The 16,620-nt window shown below is 33.3% G+C and overlaps 1 protein-coding gene across 1 annotated transcript in view; it reads left to right on the top strand.

Moving 5' to 3' along the window:
• Positions 1-16,620, top strand: part of LOC109094342 (inositol polyphosphate-5-phosphatase A-like) — a 124,306-nt gene that overhangs the window by 50,188 nt on the left and 57,498 nt on the right. The window contains exons 6-8 of the mRNA XM_042769622.1: positions 4,654-4,724; positions 8,941-9,225; positions 13,691-13,924. Coding sequence (XP_042625556.1) covers positions 4,654-4,724; positions 8,941-9,225; positions 13,691-13,924 — 590 coding nt within the window. The remainder of the gene's footprint in view (positions 1-4,653; positions 4,725-8,940; positions 9,226-13,690; positions 13,925-16,620) is intronic.

Genomic DNA, 16,620 nt, shown 5'->3' with positions numbered 1-16,620 from the left:
TATATGCAGAAAATTAAATGTATTAAATGTTGCATGTACTGCAAAAAAAAAAAAAAATGTTGCATGCACTGCAAAAAAAAAATTAATTTAAAAAAAAAATCTTCTTCAGTATTTTTGACATTTGCACTGGAAAACAAGACAAAAAAACAAACAAAAAAAACCTTTTTGCAGGTTGAGACCAGAGATATTGCAGACATGTGTATATATATATATATGTGTGTTATTAAAAAGTAATGGAGATCTGTTGGAAGTTTTGCAGACCTTTGGAGCACATATTGATGAATTGTGTTCTCTTTAGTCGACCTGCTCGTGAGAAGTCTTGAGTTTTCCTGCAGAAGCGCTGGAGTCAATAAGAACCGGTCGCTCATACATCTCACAACATTCACATCACCTGCGTTCCCCGTTGATTGACAGCCGGCCGGCGTTTTCCCCAGCAGCGCAATCAGAATCGAGCCAGCTCTGATTGATCGTGTGTGTGTGTTGTGTTTTGTACCCTTGACTCGACAGAAGCATGATCTTCATGGTTTGGTGTGTATGAGCGTGTGTGACCCGTCTCCTCTCTAGGGCCCCGCCGTCCCGTCCGTGAGTTATGGCTTTAAGTGCAGCTCCAGTCAGCGGCACAATATTAATTGAAACGCTGAATAAGAGCGAAGCGGACAGAACAACAGGAGCTGCTTGTGAGAGGTCGAGCTGATGGGTTTTGTCATGTTGCTGCATTTACCGCTGGATCAGCTGGTTTATCCATCTGCAGGCCTTCAGTCGTCCTGAAGGTGCTGCGGTTGATTATTAGTGTTAAAGAAGCTGTCGGTCAGTGTCTTCTGCAGCATATTTGATTTCAGAACAGTGACAGGAAGTACATTTACACCCGTTAGGTTATGTTGATTTAACAGTCACTGGATTTGAAAGTGAACCGCAGTCGCATTCTCATTTGAACCATTTGAGTTACGAACGGCCCTTGGTCTATTTTATTTTATTTTATTTTATTTTATTATTTTATTTTATTTTATTTTATTTTATTTTTATTGTAATACAATAGTATTATTTTATTATTATGATTACATTTGGATTATTTTATTTAGTCAAATCTTATTTTAAAATAATATTTCATTTAATTATTTTATTTTGACTAATTTTATTTTATCTTATTTTAATATAATATTATTTTACAATTTTAACTATTTTAACTAGTTTAATCTTTACTATAATGAAATGCATTATTAGAATAACTTTAATTTTTATTTTGTTTATTTTATTTTATAATAATATAAATATAATTTACTTATTTTATTTGTGACAAATATATTATTTTATCTATCTTAATTATTTTATGTAATTTACCTAATTTAATCTTGTTTTATTATAATGTAATATTATATAATTTTATTCTATTTTATTTTTCTTATAATGTAATTTATTTATTTTATTTTTACTAATCTTATTTTATCTTTTATTATTAATATTACTATCAATTTGTCTACCTTGTTTTTATTAGAATGTTATATCATTTTTTATTTATTTTTACTTATTTTATTTATAACCTATGTTTTATGTATGTTCCTATAGTAAACTAATCGTATATTGTCTGTGATTGTTTTGTTTGATTTGATCTAGATTTGAACTCGTTGGTTTAAAATTTACAACATCATAAAATATAATTCAGGGTATAAATATTATATAATAATATATTTCTGTTTTAAATAATTCTCCTTATAAATGTCTTTTCTTATTCCCATGGACTGCAAATGTATACCTCAGACGTCGCTAAGTTGAGAGCAGGACTCCTCCCTCTGGGCTCCAAGACAGTCCTCCTGAGCTTCTCCGAAACCAAAGTCCAGTTCTTCTGATTGTGGGTTTCACATGTGACTGTGATTCGACTTCCTCAGCTCTGGACCGGAATCGGAAGTTGAGTATCTCGCTGAGTTCACTGTGTCAACGGCAGGACAGTGAGATCGTCTGTCAGAAGAGCATTGATGTCCTGTTCTATCCGGTAGTGTTCTCTCGCTCAGTCAACAAGCTGCTGTGTGTGTGTGTCAGTTGTGTTTGTTGTGTGTGTGGTGTGTGTGATGTTGGTTATTTATGAACTTCCACTCGATCCGTGGCGAGTCATGACCCGGATGCAAGGGGTCCAGCGGAGATGAGATCGGTGTGTTCATCTGGGGGCTGTTCGGACCACTGAACCACGGTTCCCAGCCCGGCAGCATGAAGGCAGCTTCACATTTACTTAAAAGAAAGTTCACCTTTTTCATGTCTCTTTGCCTCATCTATTTGTGTCCTAGTTTTTAATTGTATTGCAGTGACCAGTTTCCACAGTGCACTGCAGACTTTACGGGGCCGATCTGGCTGTGCTAAATATATTTAAGAGATTCTATTTTAATAATTATATTATATCTTGCTTTTATGTAGTTTTAGTTTCTTGCAATGTGGTATTATTTTCTTATTGATTCTTCTTTATCTTCTGTTATTATATCTATAATTTTTTTATAATTATTTTATTTTCAACACAGTTTTGCTTGTCTGTGTACTGCGTTTAAATGTCTATAGATCTTATTCTTATTGCAGTGATCGACTAAGTGAGTATTCAATTTTTATTGTTTTTATTTTACTTTTACTTTACTTCAGTGACGGTGAATTATACTGTCTTTATTTTATTTTTGTATTTTATTTTATTTTATTTCTTTTTTTATTTTATGTTTTATTTTATTTACTTTACTTCAGTGATGTGAATATACGTCTTTATTTTATTTCTTTGTTCGTTTTATTTTATCTTATTTATTTATTTTAGACCGAACACGCTTTTAATTGAAATACTGTCTCCGTTTTATTTTAACGTTACTTTACGCTTATGTTTAGTTTTGTCTAATTTGAACGTATTTTATTGCAGTGACTTAAGTAGTATTTCATTTTTTATGTGTTTATTTACTTTTCGTTTACTTAGTGACCCTGAAATATCTGCCTTTATTTTATTTATTTTATTTCGGCTTTTTATTTTATTTTATTTTGTATTTTTTTATTTTTTTCTACATTTTATTTTATTATTTTTTTATTTTGGGACTGATCCGATTTACTTAGATACTTAGACCTTATTTTATTTACACTTTCCTTTAGTTTTGTTCGTTTTGTCCTAATTTAACCCATCTGCCGCTGAACCTATTTTATTTTATTTAGTTATTTTTATATAATTACACAAATTTTATTTTATTTTATTTTATTTTATTTATTTTTTTTATTTTTTTTTTATTTTTTATTAGAGTGTAGTAGTAGTTATTACAGCTATTTGCCAACATATATCCTATTGATTTTTTATTCATTGAATCTTATGCACAATATCTGCATGGCTGTACAGATATTGTGTTTTATTCCCTATTAACTGTGAATAGTTCAGCCGAAACCGTGACTGTTCTCTTCAGTGTTTGTATGTACGTATGTGGAATTTTTATTGTGGATGGCTGTTTAGTTTTAGGATTGGCGCTGTAAGATCTGGAGATGATTTTTCCTGTTCTATTTTTGCCATCATCCGCTCGCACTTTCGCTGCCGCCCGACAGATTAATTCAAGTACGCACATGTAATTGAATTTGATCAGTTAAATCTTGGTCCTAGAGTGCAGGCTGAAAGAACGTGAGGAGCCAATCAGATCGATCTGTCTTCAGGCCTCTTTCCTTTGCATCAGAGTTTTTAAATAACATTAGTCGTTTGTAATTAAGTGACCCGGGGGGCCGGTAATAGTTTACTTCATCGCCTAGCCGTACGTTTAATACTCCCCATTAGAGACTCCTCAGAGGTTTATGTTATTTCTCTCTCGTGCTGAAATTGGTAACTCAGGGACAGTCGCAGTACGTCTCCATCTTAATAACCGCGAAGGAGTCATGTGGAATCTCATGTTTTCGTTACTCGAGAGCACGAGACTGTAACCAGAAACCTTCCTGTTTCTCCATCCTTCGCTGTGGTTTCTTTTGGATTTCTGAAACACATGGACAGAAAGCACTTACCAACTACTAAGCATGACTTTTCCTAAAAGTATTCTATTTATTAGTATTATATAAGATAATTTTGTGTGTGTGTTATATATCTATATATAGATCTATATATATATAATATCTTATATAAAATATACTTTAATACTTATTGTTCATTTAATTTATCTTTTGTATTTTACGATGTCTTAATTGTATTTCGTATTTTTTACATGTATAGAATTATTTAAAATTTTCTATTATACATTTTTTGAGATATTATGTTATTCTTGATCGTACATGTCATTTGGGAAGAATTTAGATGTATTTCTTTATCATTTTATTTATTTATTTTATTTTAAACTTTTTATTTCTATATGTTTGTATATTATTGTATACTCTCATTTTTTGTCTATTTATTTTTATTTTTCTATCTTAATATTGTTTATTATTATTATTTTAATGATTTAGTTTTTTATATGTACGGTCTGGGTTCTATGAACACTGCCCGTATACAAATAAAACACAGCTCAAATCCGTTGGTATCCGTAGCACAGGACTCAATCTGTCTTTTATTGACATGCTTCCTTTCCAAAAGAATGATCAAAAGAATGTATGTGTCTGCAAGTGCTGTATGCAAATGTATTTTAGTTGAAATGTGCTCTCCTGTATTGATGGCATTGTTTCTTTTTCTTCCTGCAGTGTAAAATGGGTCACAAGATAAGAAGCGCTACATCACGACCCCGCGATGTGGCGCTGGCTCTTGCTGGCTGGTGAGTTCATCGTCCGTTTATATCATTTAAGTCAGAAAATAGATAAAACAGATAAAAAAAAATGTTGTAAAATTAGAATAATTTAAATGATGTAAAATTAAATAATTTGTTAATAATAAAAATCAACACTTTATAAAATAAAAAATAGGAAAAATTGAGTAAAAATAAAAATGAAACTATTTAGAATACTTACCAACATTTACATAAGAATGCAATCATGAATAAAACACTATTATTAATTATTTACATTCAAATAAAATTAAACTAAGTAGCCTCTAAAGTAATTTTAATCAAAATGAAAATATGATGAATAATTTAAAATAAAGTCGGTCAAGAATTTAAGACACTTTAGAACTAAACTAAAGGCGTAAGTAATTCTTTTTCACTGCATGTCATGAACTCGCAGAACTACTTGTTACGCTCACGGGGAAGTATTTTTAGCTCAGGTTGCGTGGAAAAACGATTTGCACGACATCAACCGTATATGGAAGCTTTTGACATCGCATTCACAAACTATTTAGGCTTTCCCGTGCACGTTTGTTCAACCTGTACTTTAACGGGAGTTAACACTCCCCCACATGAAGCCTGTACTTCTGCTCTGTCGGCTTGTAGCCTGCTAATCAGGCAAGTGACTGCAGGTTGCTAGCCAGGCGATCAAAAGAAAGAGGAGTCAGGCAGGTTCGACGCGATCAAGAAGAGAACCCCCCGTCCCTGCAGTGGTGAGTCACTTTGATAAAAGTTTCTTGGTCTTTCTGTGTTTTCCATGCTTCCCTCCTGCGTGTTCCTCCCCGTCCTGAACCGCAGGATGGATTACCCGCTAATCTCGTTAGCCTGGCGCTTCCGTATGACCGATGACACCAACACGACATGATCACAGACCGAAGGAGAGAGAGAGAGAGAGAGAGGAGAGAGAGAGAGAGAGAGGAGGGCAGGGGATATTCAATAGAGGACGTACACGAGAACAAGAGCCTGCGTCTGAAGGAGGATGAGGTATGAAAGGTGACGGAGGACAACGGTTAGTCTCGCCGAAGCGCTGGCCGGCGTGTCACTTTTAAACGGATTACGGCTGCTTCCGTAGCACTTCCTGATCTAGTGCCAGTTCAGAAAACAGAGAGACATATTAATATTAATCGTGAGCACATTCAGGTGTTGGAAACACATTTCTGTAGGCCTGCAGGGGCGTCTAATGAACGGCTTTATGAAGGTAGCAGTTGGGCATCCATGGCTTGTGTTAATCATTGTAAAGCACAACATAAAAAACATTGGAGTGGTGCTCCAACGAGTTGCGATGAAATGAAAAGCGTAGCTGTTATTTATTGGAAAGGGAAGAGAAGAAGATTCATTGAATGGTTAAAATAAACAATCAAAATTATGCGTACTAAAAGTGGGGGGCGAGGGTGGGGCGGATCCTTGAATGAAGACGACACATGCATTATTTATCGAAAGAACAAGTTCACTTTAGTAACTTATATAGCATGATGTTTTGACTCGGTTGTCTGTGGGTGTGGGGGGGGGGGTGAGCTATGTCTATATGAATTCTCTGTATAATCCTAAACTAGAGTATTTTAATATACTATCACATATAATGTTTATTATTAAAATAAAAGTATAAAAACACGATCCACCTGGCAAACCGATGATTAAATTAAAATCAAAGAAGAAACACGAATAAAGTATAAAATTTTCTTTCAAATAAATAATAAAATAATATACAATTTATGATTATTAGTTATGAGAAAGTATAAATAAAAAGTTTATATATTTGTTGTATTTAGATTTAAGTTAATTAAAATAAAAACAATATACTGAAAATTATTGGAAAAACTGAAAATATTATTTTTAACTAATTTAAAATACAATTATTTAAAATAAGAGCAAGCAAAATAACACTAAATTTTTATGAACTAAAAATATTTTACAAATAAATTATAAAAAAAAATCTTACTTACAAATATCAACATATTCTTAAATAAATAAACTTAAAATAAACAGTCAAATAAAACGACTAAAATGTTTTATATTATTTAAATAATTATTATAAACACTTACTAAAATAAGTTTTTTTTAAAAGACATGTAAAATATATAATTTTAAATAAATTATCAAACTAAAACAAAAAATATTTTTTACAGTACAATTAGAACATATAATTTAAAACAAAAGGCGGTGATAAATAAACTTGCCTGCATGTCATGTTGCACATTAACCAGAGTACTCTAGAACCGGATGAAATATTAATCTGAGATCTCGTGAGGCTTCAAGCTTAATCTTTTGCTTAAGTGTCAGGCTGATGAAAACAATTCTATGGGGGACTCACGGAATCACCTTTGCGATACTCGTTTGAACTTTTCCATGTACCCGTGGTTTTTTCATCCTGTACCACATTTAAGATAAACGCAGGTTAACCCATGAAACTGAAATGATCATGTGTGATTTTAGTTTGTGCACATTATAATCAAGACTAGCATGTCCCCGTGCGCTATGATGCATTGGAAATCTATACACTGGTGTTTTTTTTTACAGAGTTTTACGCTCGCTCTCTCTCCAGCCTTTCAACTATCTTTATGACCCTTGTACATTCGTCAAGATCCCAGCTACCTACAGCGGATTCTCCTACAAAGTTACATTAACTATGATTGCATTTATTTGAAGCGTGACATGTGATCGTGTTTCATGTTCACTCCCATTACGTCCTCTCTTTTCTGGAGAGTTCTCTCTCCAGCCTGCCTTTAGACCCTGGCTGGCCAGCCAATGTCCACCTGTTTCCAACAACGCGTCTAAACCTGTGTCGTCTCGCTTTGAGTTACTGTGTGCGATGGAGGAGTAATTGACCCTCCAGGTCCGTCGGTTTACTCCGGACGCCCGACAAGCCTTGGGCTTCGTGCTGGACAGTGTAGGGGGACATCTGCGGAAGGCACATCCATTCCCCAAGGAATGTATGCAAACCATATCAAGTGCTCAAGTGAATTACGGGCTGCCGAGTCTATCTGTCCACGTCACGCCGTCGCTTCCTGTCCTGAGAGGCCAAGCGGACTTTAAATGGACAGAGTTTATTTAGGCCACATCATTTAACCCCTGATTTACAGCCGCGATGACTTTAAAAAAAGACCTTCTGTTGCTTCCATTGGATTTTCCACAGGATGTTCAGTCCTACAAATAAACTTGTTTTCCCTCTGATAAATTCGTTCTCTCTCATTGTTTGCGTGTAATCTGAAGTAATGTGCTCCTAAAATGCAAATTTAAGTGTTAAAAGAAGTACTAAAACAGATGATTAGACATTAAATTTAGTTCAGATAACTATTAACTTCTTGAAATGTTAACTATAAAATCTAAGGGTACTATTAATATTATAAGAAATACTATTTCATATTATTTTTTCATTTTAGATATTGACATTTATATTTTCATAAAATGTAAATAAATAAGATGATTTTAAAATAAAAAAACATTCAAATAAAACCACTTATTTAAGAAGAAACTTTGATTTGTTCAACTGGCGCCATGTGATCACTAAATTGACAGTTCGGGAAATTTATTAATTGGAGACTTAAAAAACGCTGCGTAAGCCATGTACTCAAATTAAAATATTTTAGATAATTACATATTAATTAATTTTAGATTAATTACATTTAAAAACCATAGTTAATGAAAACTTTTAAACCATTAAACTAACGAGAATTTTAAAGTAAAAAAGGTGACCTAAGCCGTTCAAAGAAAAAATTGTCAGACAGAACCCTGATTGAGCATATTTAATGTTTGGTTACATTATTGGAATATTACACTTAAAATATGAATTTTAAACTCACAATAACGAGAATTTTAAATTTTTAAAATGAGAAAACGTGGGTAAGAGTGAAAGCTCACATGCTGGCGGCAGGCAAAAAATACTAAAAAAATTCTCAAGAACTGTAATCATGTGAATTTTTTGTTAAAATTATTGATATTAAACTTCAATCTCAGCATAAATTATTAGCACAAAGGGGTTAGAGAATGATTCAATTATTATAATTTTGAAAAATACTTAAAATCTGCTAGCGGCGAAGCGGGAAGAAAAAGGTGTTTCTGGCGGCGGCTCGTATTTGAAGCAGAGTGGGAACAACCATGTTCCCCCAAAGCGGATGGAATAATGTTGGGCCTCCTTTTCAGCGCCATAACATCACCTTTGGAAGCCCACAGTGGTAAAGGTCTATTCTCCTGGTTGTGATTCGACGTACAGGACAATGTGGTTCAACAGCCTTTTTGGAATGGAGTCGCCGCTACCTCCTCCTCAGTGCGGTCATTCAGAGTCGTGTTGGGAAAACCGACTTCAGAGCCATTGTCCGACGGCGCAGTGTCTTCAGCCTACCCCTGCATCTCAGAGGCTATGCGCCCGTGGACACAAGTTTGCCCTTCCCGCCCCGAGGGTCACATTCCAGTGCAATAATGGTGGTGGGAAGGCTCGCTTTTCCCAGCAGGCGCCACTAAACCTCTGGGTGGCAAGCCACCATAAAGTCGATTCCCTGTGTGATCGAGGAGAACATGTGGCTCACGCCTTTTGAATGGAGCCCCCTGCTAACCCTTCCAACAGTGCGGGTCATTAATAGCCCGGTTATAACCGACTCTTCAGGCCTATTGTGTCCGCGGCGCCAGTAACTCCCTTCCAGAAAAACATCATAGCCTCCCCCTGTACTCTGAGCTAGTCCAGTTTTGACTTCTCATTAGTGAACATTGAATCCCGTTGACAACCATTCGTGATGCATTCAGATCCTCTTGAATGGGGTCCGCATGGACCTGAAGAACCGTAATTTATAAAACATATTTTTCAAGAAAAAAAACAATGTATCTGCTCAGCAGCCTTCTTCGCATTAGTGAGTATGTGACCACAGTCACACTACTTTGATGTTGTTACTGCATACTTAAAAAAAATTGAAATTCTTTGAATATCATATTACACAGACTGCACATTAAAAAATTATACAATCATCAAATATACATATATATATATATATATATTATAATATCTATATACTATATTTTTTTTTTTTTTTTTTTTTATATATTATGAGAAATTTAATTTGAATATATCACTGTATGGAATTGATAGAGACATATCATCATGAGAATTATCGGTATTTAACACCACTGGACCAAATGAATGAGAAATTTTATTAAATCCCTTTAATAATTGACGAAAACTCATGATTGCTCACAAAAACAAGTCCAAATTTTATTAAAAACTATACATATTTTTTCTTACACAATAACCTCATAAATATTACTCCCATTACTCTTTTGCTTGCATAAACGTTTCGACTTTCAGATGGATGAAAAAAAATGCTGCATCCGGTTCATCAATAGGACGGACATATCATGGTTAACAAAACAAAATTCAGTCCCTGTGACGTGTGTGTGACTGATACAGGGAAAACTGAGCTCTAAATATAGTAATTAAGAGCAAGTTTTTGACACTAATTTAACTTAATACTCATTTTAATATATCATTAAAAAAAAAAAAAAAGGGATTTTTGACACCTAATGTGACTCCATACATACCCCGGGTCAAAAATGGAAACGTTTATTAATCTTTTTTGATATATTTGTAAAAAACACGAAACCTTTTTAAAAAAATGAAGTATGAAAGTGTGTTTTGAGTTGGCTGAAAGCCATGATGGCACAGTCTTTCACCTCGACTATACTTTAAAAACATGGCGATCTTTTTGTTTATTAATGTTTTTTTATGTGATGGAGACGCCCCCAAAAAATATTCTTCTCGCCCTATCAGATGAACCTCCCAGTATGTTATGATTGCTGTTTATATCTCTCAGAGCCTCCTGGGACGGATGAAAGATCCTGACGGAAGTAGACAGATCGTGCGCGCGTACCCGATCAGTTTTCCTCAGTCGTTCTGATGTGCGCATGAGTTTTTCTTGTCCTTTCATAAGATTTGTGGCTCAGGTTCAGGCCGGAGCGGTTGGGTTTACATATCACCACACTGGTGAAATGGCCCTCTCTTTACTAAAAGAGACCCCCATTGTTGCCCACGTCCACACTTTTTTATTTTCACACCACATCTAATCCATTGTCATAGCGGTTCTGACTGCTGAAGTTAAGTTGATCCCATTTCATCTGGAGACATTTAACTTTTCTGTTCAGTCCTCAAAAGGCTTGTTTCATGCTCATATTTTCGGCCCATTGAAAAGCTTGTGGATTGGCAGATAAAAATATGTCGCCCGTTTAACAATTCGCGGGCAATTAAGTTTCCCAGGGGGGGAAGCGCAGCCCGGCCCCCCTCCTTCCCGCACCCGCTCTTCGCGCGCCCACACAACTATTTCTTTGTGACTTTATGGCCTGGTCCATCAAGTCAACTGTCAGGATCAAGAAAAGAGCCCTCCCGGATAAATGTTCCACCTTTTGGCTTTTCCCAGAATACAACAGAATGCAAAGGGAAATTCCTGAGGGCGCGAGCGAGAGGCGAGAGCAGAGAGAGAGCAGAGAGATCGCACGAGAGAGCCAGGAGAGAGACGAGAAATCTATAACATTTGTCCAGAGAGAGAGAGAGAGAGAGAAACTAAACATGTCAATAAGTGTAACGTTTTTAATAAAGAAACATAGAGCAAGATGTTCCAGCTTGTGTTTTTCACCGTCCCACTGAGAGAGAGAGAGAGAGAGAGACTAATTGCTCTCTTGCTTAGTCCGTTACGATGTTCTAACAAAAAAACGTGCCTGATCCTGATGCTGTACTCATCTACAATAAACCAGTGGGCTGAACAGACATGCAATAATTCACATGAATTTTTTTGCTCTGTAGTCAGCATTTTTATTTTATTATTTAATTGTTATTTTATTTATAGTTATTTTATTTTATTTTCTTTTATACACTTTTTTACCCATGTTTTAAATTTACAATCATTTATTAGACTTTACGAAGCCATTACATTTTTAATAGACTTTAACTCCTCAATACTATTTTTAATAGACTTTACTCTTTTTTATTTTATTTTTTCTATTTTATTTATTATTTACACAGACTTAAATTTACTACATTTATATAGTGTATTCCACTATAGATATATAGATTATATATAGATATATATATATATATATATTATAATAGATATATATATAGTAAACTCCATAGTTATGTAGGTTTATATATATATATATATGTATATATATATATATATATATATATATCCGCATATATATATATCTATATATACGGTAATAAGAATTAACATTAATATATATATATATATATTTATCAGTATGTGATCTTCACATCAGTGATATTAATAGGTAATGAATGTAAAGTTTAATCGTACCTACAGACTGACCTCACTGTGTGTGTGACCTCCGCTGCGGATGCGGGCGCTGGCGGGGGGTGTGTGGGAGTGATTTGTGCTGTTTTTTGGCTGCTGATGTGTGTTACTGCGCCGCTGCCTGCTATGGAGGTAGTAGTGTCGATCAGCATTGACTTTGTTAGCTGCCTTCTCACCCTGGGAGGCCCAGAGGTCAAAGGTTAATCAGTCAGCCAGGCCCCTTCACACCCTATACTCATACACACACCCTCTCTCTCTCTCTCACACACACACACACACATCGATCAGCAATTTCACATGAGCCAGCAGCAGCACATCAACATACTGTGCATCACGTATCGAGTACGGATCAGAAATTTGAAGCTTACTCACTGGGGGGGGAAAAAAAAAAGTTTAGAAACAAATTCCACTTACAAATCGTAATAATAAATATTTCATGAACAGTTACAAAGAAAAGTCAAGTAACTTTGAATAAAAAAAAAAAAAACTATAATTGTATATCAGTGATATTATATATCACTAGATCAAATAATTAATATCTAGAGACCATAAGATAACAGAGACCTTTACACACCTAGTATCCATGTTAAGACATCCCTAGCAACCATTCCTGAACTCCGGGGGCCTTAACACACACGCCTAGCAACCATGGTCCAGACGCATCTCTTCATACTTTTGATTGACATGTCTTTATCTTTTGTTTTAATATATATATAATTATATTATTATATATATTATATATATATATAATATATATATATAATAAATTTATGTAAATTTTATAATAATTTTATTATAATCCCTTATTTATATTCTCTGTTAGTGATTTTTTTATTTGATATTATAATCTAGTATATATATATCTATAGTAATATATTATATATAGTCTAATATATATATTATATATATTTATTTATATTATTTATATATATATAACATTTATATAAATATTAAATATTAACTTTATAATTTTATTTTTTGTTTTTTTTTTAAAATTATTTGTTTTGTTTTTTTTTTTTTTTGAATTTTTATTTTTTTAAAAATTATGTGTTATTAACTCACATCAAAATGTAGAAACAAGTCTATTGTATTAGCCATAATATATGTTTTGTTTTGTACAGGGTAGTATGTATATTTATGTATATATTAAAAACATCACACATACATGTTATCTATATTTAGAACCAATATTTACATGTTATATACATCTTATATATTTATATTCTTATATTATATTTATATTATATAAAATATAAAACATAACATATTCTTTCTTCTTTAAATATATATACATGCAGTGTTGTGTAGTTATATATACATACTAAATAATACACAGTATACACATACATATATATGTGTAAACAAAACTTTTATTTTGGGATGTGATTAATCGGGACTTAATCATGTTGACAGCCCTAATTTTGTTTTTTTCCGAGCGTGAGGGACTCCTAATTTTTTTCTAAGTGTTTTACTCTCACTCTATTTTATTTTATAATACTCTTACATATTTTTAAGTTACACTACGTACAAAAACAAATTAAAACTATGTTTTTGCCATGATTACAACATATCCCATAACCCCTCAGTGAGTACGAACACACACATGACTGGTCAGATGGGAGTGTTTTTTGTGGACGGCAGTCAGTGGGTGGTTGGTTATGTCTGAAGGTCAGAGGTCATTCCTGAGGCCTCCGGTGGTCCATTGAGCCGGCCGTCAGTGAGCACATTCCCTGGAATGCTAACATTCTCCCTGGATTCTCCTCCGGTGCGGGACAAAAGCTGCTTTAGTGCGATGCAGCGCTTTGTGTGCCTCTGGGGTCTGGTGCTGCACTGGGGAGTCTCCAACAGCGCGGTATGGAAGGCGGTGTGGAAAGGTTTAAATGTGGTTTACCTTGTGCTTTTGTAGAGATTTGGAAATGTTATGTTTTTGTGTCGTTTTTTATGCTTTTTTTGTTTGTTTGTTAGTTTTTTTTTTTGATAGGATTTACCAATAAAAAAATGTAATGCAGAACAAATAAACAGTAAATGAAATAAAAATAATGATTAATAATACAAATATTTTTAAAATATACATTTCACTACAGACAATATATTTTATATAATTTTTGTATATATTGTATGTGTGTGTGTGTGTGTGTGTGTATATTTATATATATATATATATTTGTATATATTGTTTTACTAAATTAAAAATGTTACAATAAAAAAAATATATAAATGCAAAATATTTTTTATTTACTACAGGAATATATAAATATTAGAATTTTACATAAAATATTTTAAACAATTCATATTAATATATATATAATATTTTTAAATATAAAGGGTAAATTAATGATTTAATATGCAATTTCACTACACATGCCATAAAATATATCGTTATTTGTTTATGAAAATAAAAAAAAGTAAATGTACATATTTTTTTACATTTGGATAAGTATTATAATAAATAATAAATACAAATAAATAAATTTTTTTTAAATATTAATTTAAATTTAGACTTTGTTTTATTTTTTGTTTTTAAGGAATTAAAATGTGTGGTTTAAATATTATAAATTAATTTATTATTTATTACATTTTATATAAATAATGTAAATAATATAATTATTACGTTGAATAAATATTACAAAGAAATGAATAATTTTATTATAATGGATATATAATATGGATGAAGTATAAAGTGATAGTTGCTAGGGTGTTCTGGATGGTTGCTGGGTTGTTGCCAGGTGATTTCTTCATGTCTGGTGTGAAAAGGGTCCTGCAGTGTCACATCTAATCTGTTATTTTGGACATGATGCCACCTGTAAAAGCGTGGCATTCATTAAAGTGTTTTGGAGCATCTGTGTAGTGTGTTTGTGTCTCTGTTACAGTTTGTTTTGTTGCGACTTGTTAGTGCGTGTGATTCTTTGGTATTTTGTAGCTTTTTTGTAGCCTGACGTCCCATTCACAGCTGCGGCACTGTGTTTAATCCGTGACTCTGGGGCCCCCAGGGGCCAAGTAGGGGTCGGGGCGGGGGGTGGGGGGTAGGGCTTTAGGAAACGAGCGTGTAAACAGAGCGTTACCTTCTGACCCGCTGCTCATGACTCGGGGCTGAGGACAAAACCAGGCAGTCAGCGCATTAGACACTATTACTGAGATAAAGCTGCCCTCGCTCGCCCGCACACACACACACAGAGAGAGAGAGAGAGATGGAGAGAGAGATGCTCAAACTGCTTTCATTTCACACTCACTTTATGCACAGTGCTGTCTCTCCTTTTATCTTTTTGTTTTTTTAACCCTTTGGTGCTCTTTGGTCATTTTTGAGGTGAAAAATGGTCTCCCTTCGTTGCCTTTACATGTAGTCGTGTTTTTTATTTTTTTTTAATCATAATTCATCATATCATATAATGATGGACATGATTTGAAAGGTTTTGAAAAAAATAGCCGCACTTGTGCTGTTCATGTTCAAAAATGATTGCATTGGAAGCGAACAGGAATTGAACTTCATCTAGTGGAAGCGTTTGGAACTGCAGCCAAACTAAATCTTTTTTTTTTTTTTTTTTTATATCAACCTCAAATTCGGAACACAACTTGTTTCAATTTATGGCTTTGAGTCTTAGTGTAAAACATGTTTTGGAAAATATATGTTTCATTTAAAAAAATCTTTTTTAAATGTTTGTGCATTTTTCATAATAATAAACTTAAACTTCTATAACTTTTTTTGTTTCACTTTTTTTTTTTTTTTTTTTTTTTTTTTACTTTTCCACTTTCCACTTTTTCCAACAAGTGTTTTCTTTAAAGAGACCAAACTTAAATCTGTGCTCAAAAAGTGGTTAAAAGGTAATAAATACATTATAACTATTCCTTAAATTTAATTTAGTAAAATCATATCCTCTAAAAATACAAACTATTACATAAAAAACATTCTCGAACTTAAATAGAGTGCATTCATTTAATTGAATTAATAATTTTTAAAAATCTGTCATTTTGACTGCCACTCATATGTATGTATGTATATATATATATATTATATATATATATATATATGGTGTATATATATATATATATGTGTATATATATATATATATGTAATGTATATATTATATATATATATATATATATCTATATATATATATATATATGTATGTATGTATGTATATATATGTATGTATGTATGTATGTGTGTGTGTGTGTGTGTGTGTGTGTGTGTGTGTGTCTGTATAAACACAATAATTGATTAGAAATTAATTTAATGAAAAATAAATTTATATTTATATTTATATTAAGTAATGATTAAAACATCAGCCGCTCTGAGATGCTGTAGGTTTGCAGGAACCGAAGGCATCGGATCTCTTGATCATCATCGGTGTATGTGTCTCAGATCGCGTCAGTCTGTAGTGGGTTTGAGCTCATGTCGAGGCGATCTGCAGTCGTGCTGTGAGTTTGAGTGCCAGTGAAGCGTCAGAGATGTAAAAGTGTGTGTTTTATGAGCGCAGAGAGGCTTCTCTTTTACGGGGCCATAAATACATTGTTATTAGGTGTTGGGAGTGAGCTGAGATTTATCCCAACGATTAGCCGGCCCAGCATCCTCCTTCCATTAATCCACACACACACACACA

The sequence above is a fragment of the Cyprinus carpio genome, chromosome A13 (assembly GCF_018340385.1).
Source record: "Cyprinus carpio isolate SPL01 chromosome A13, ASM1834038v1, whole genome shotgun sequence".
NCBI classification, from domain to species: Eukaryota; Metazoa; Chordata; class Actinopteri; order Cypriniformes; family Cyprinidae; genus Cyprinus; species Cyprinus carpio.
The sequence above is the reverse complement of the archived record's forward strand: the minus strand, read 5'-3'. Positions and strand labels throughout refer to the sequence as shown.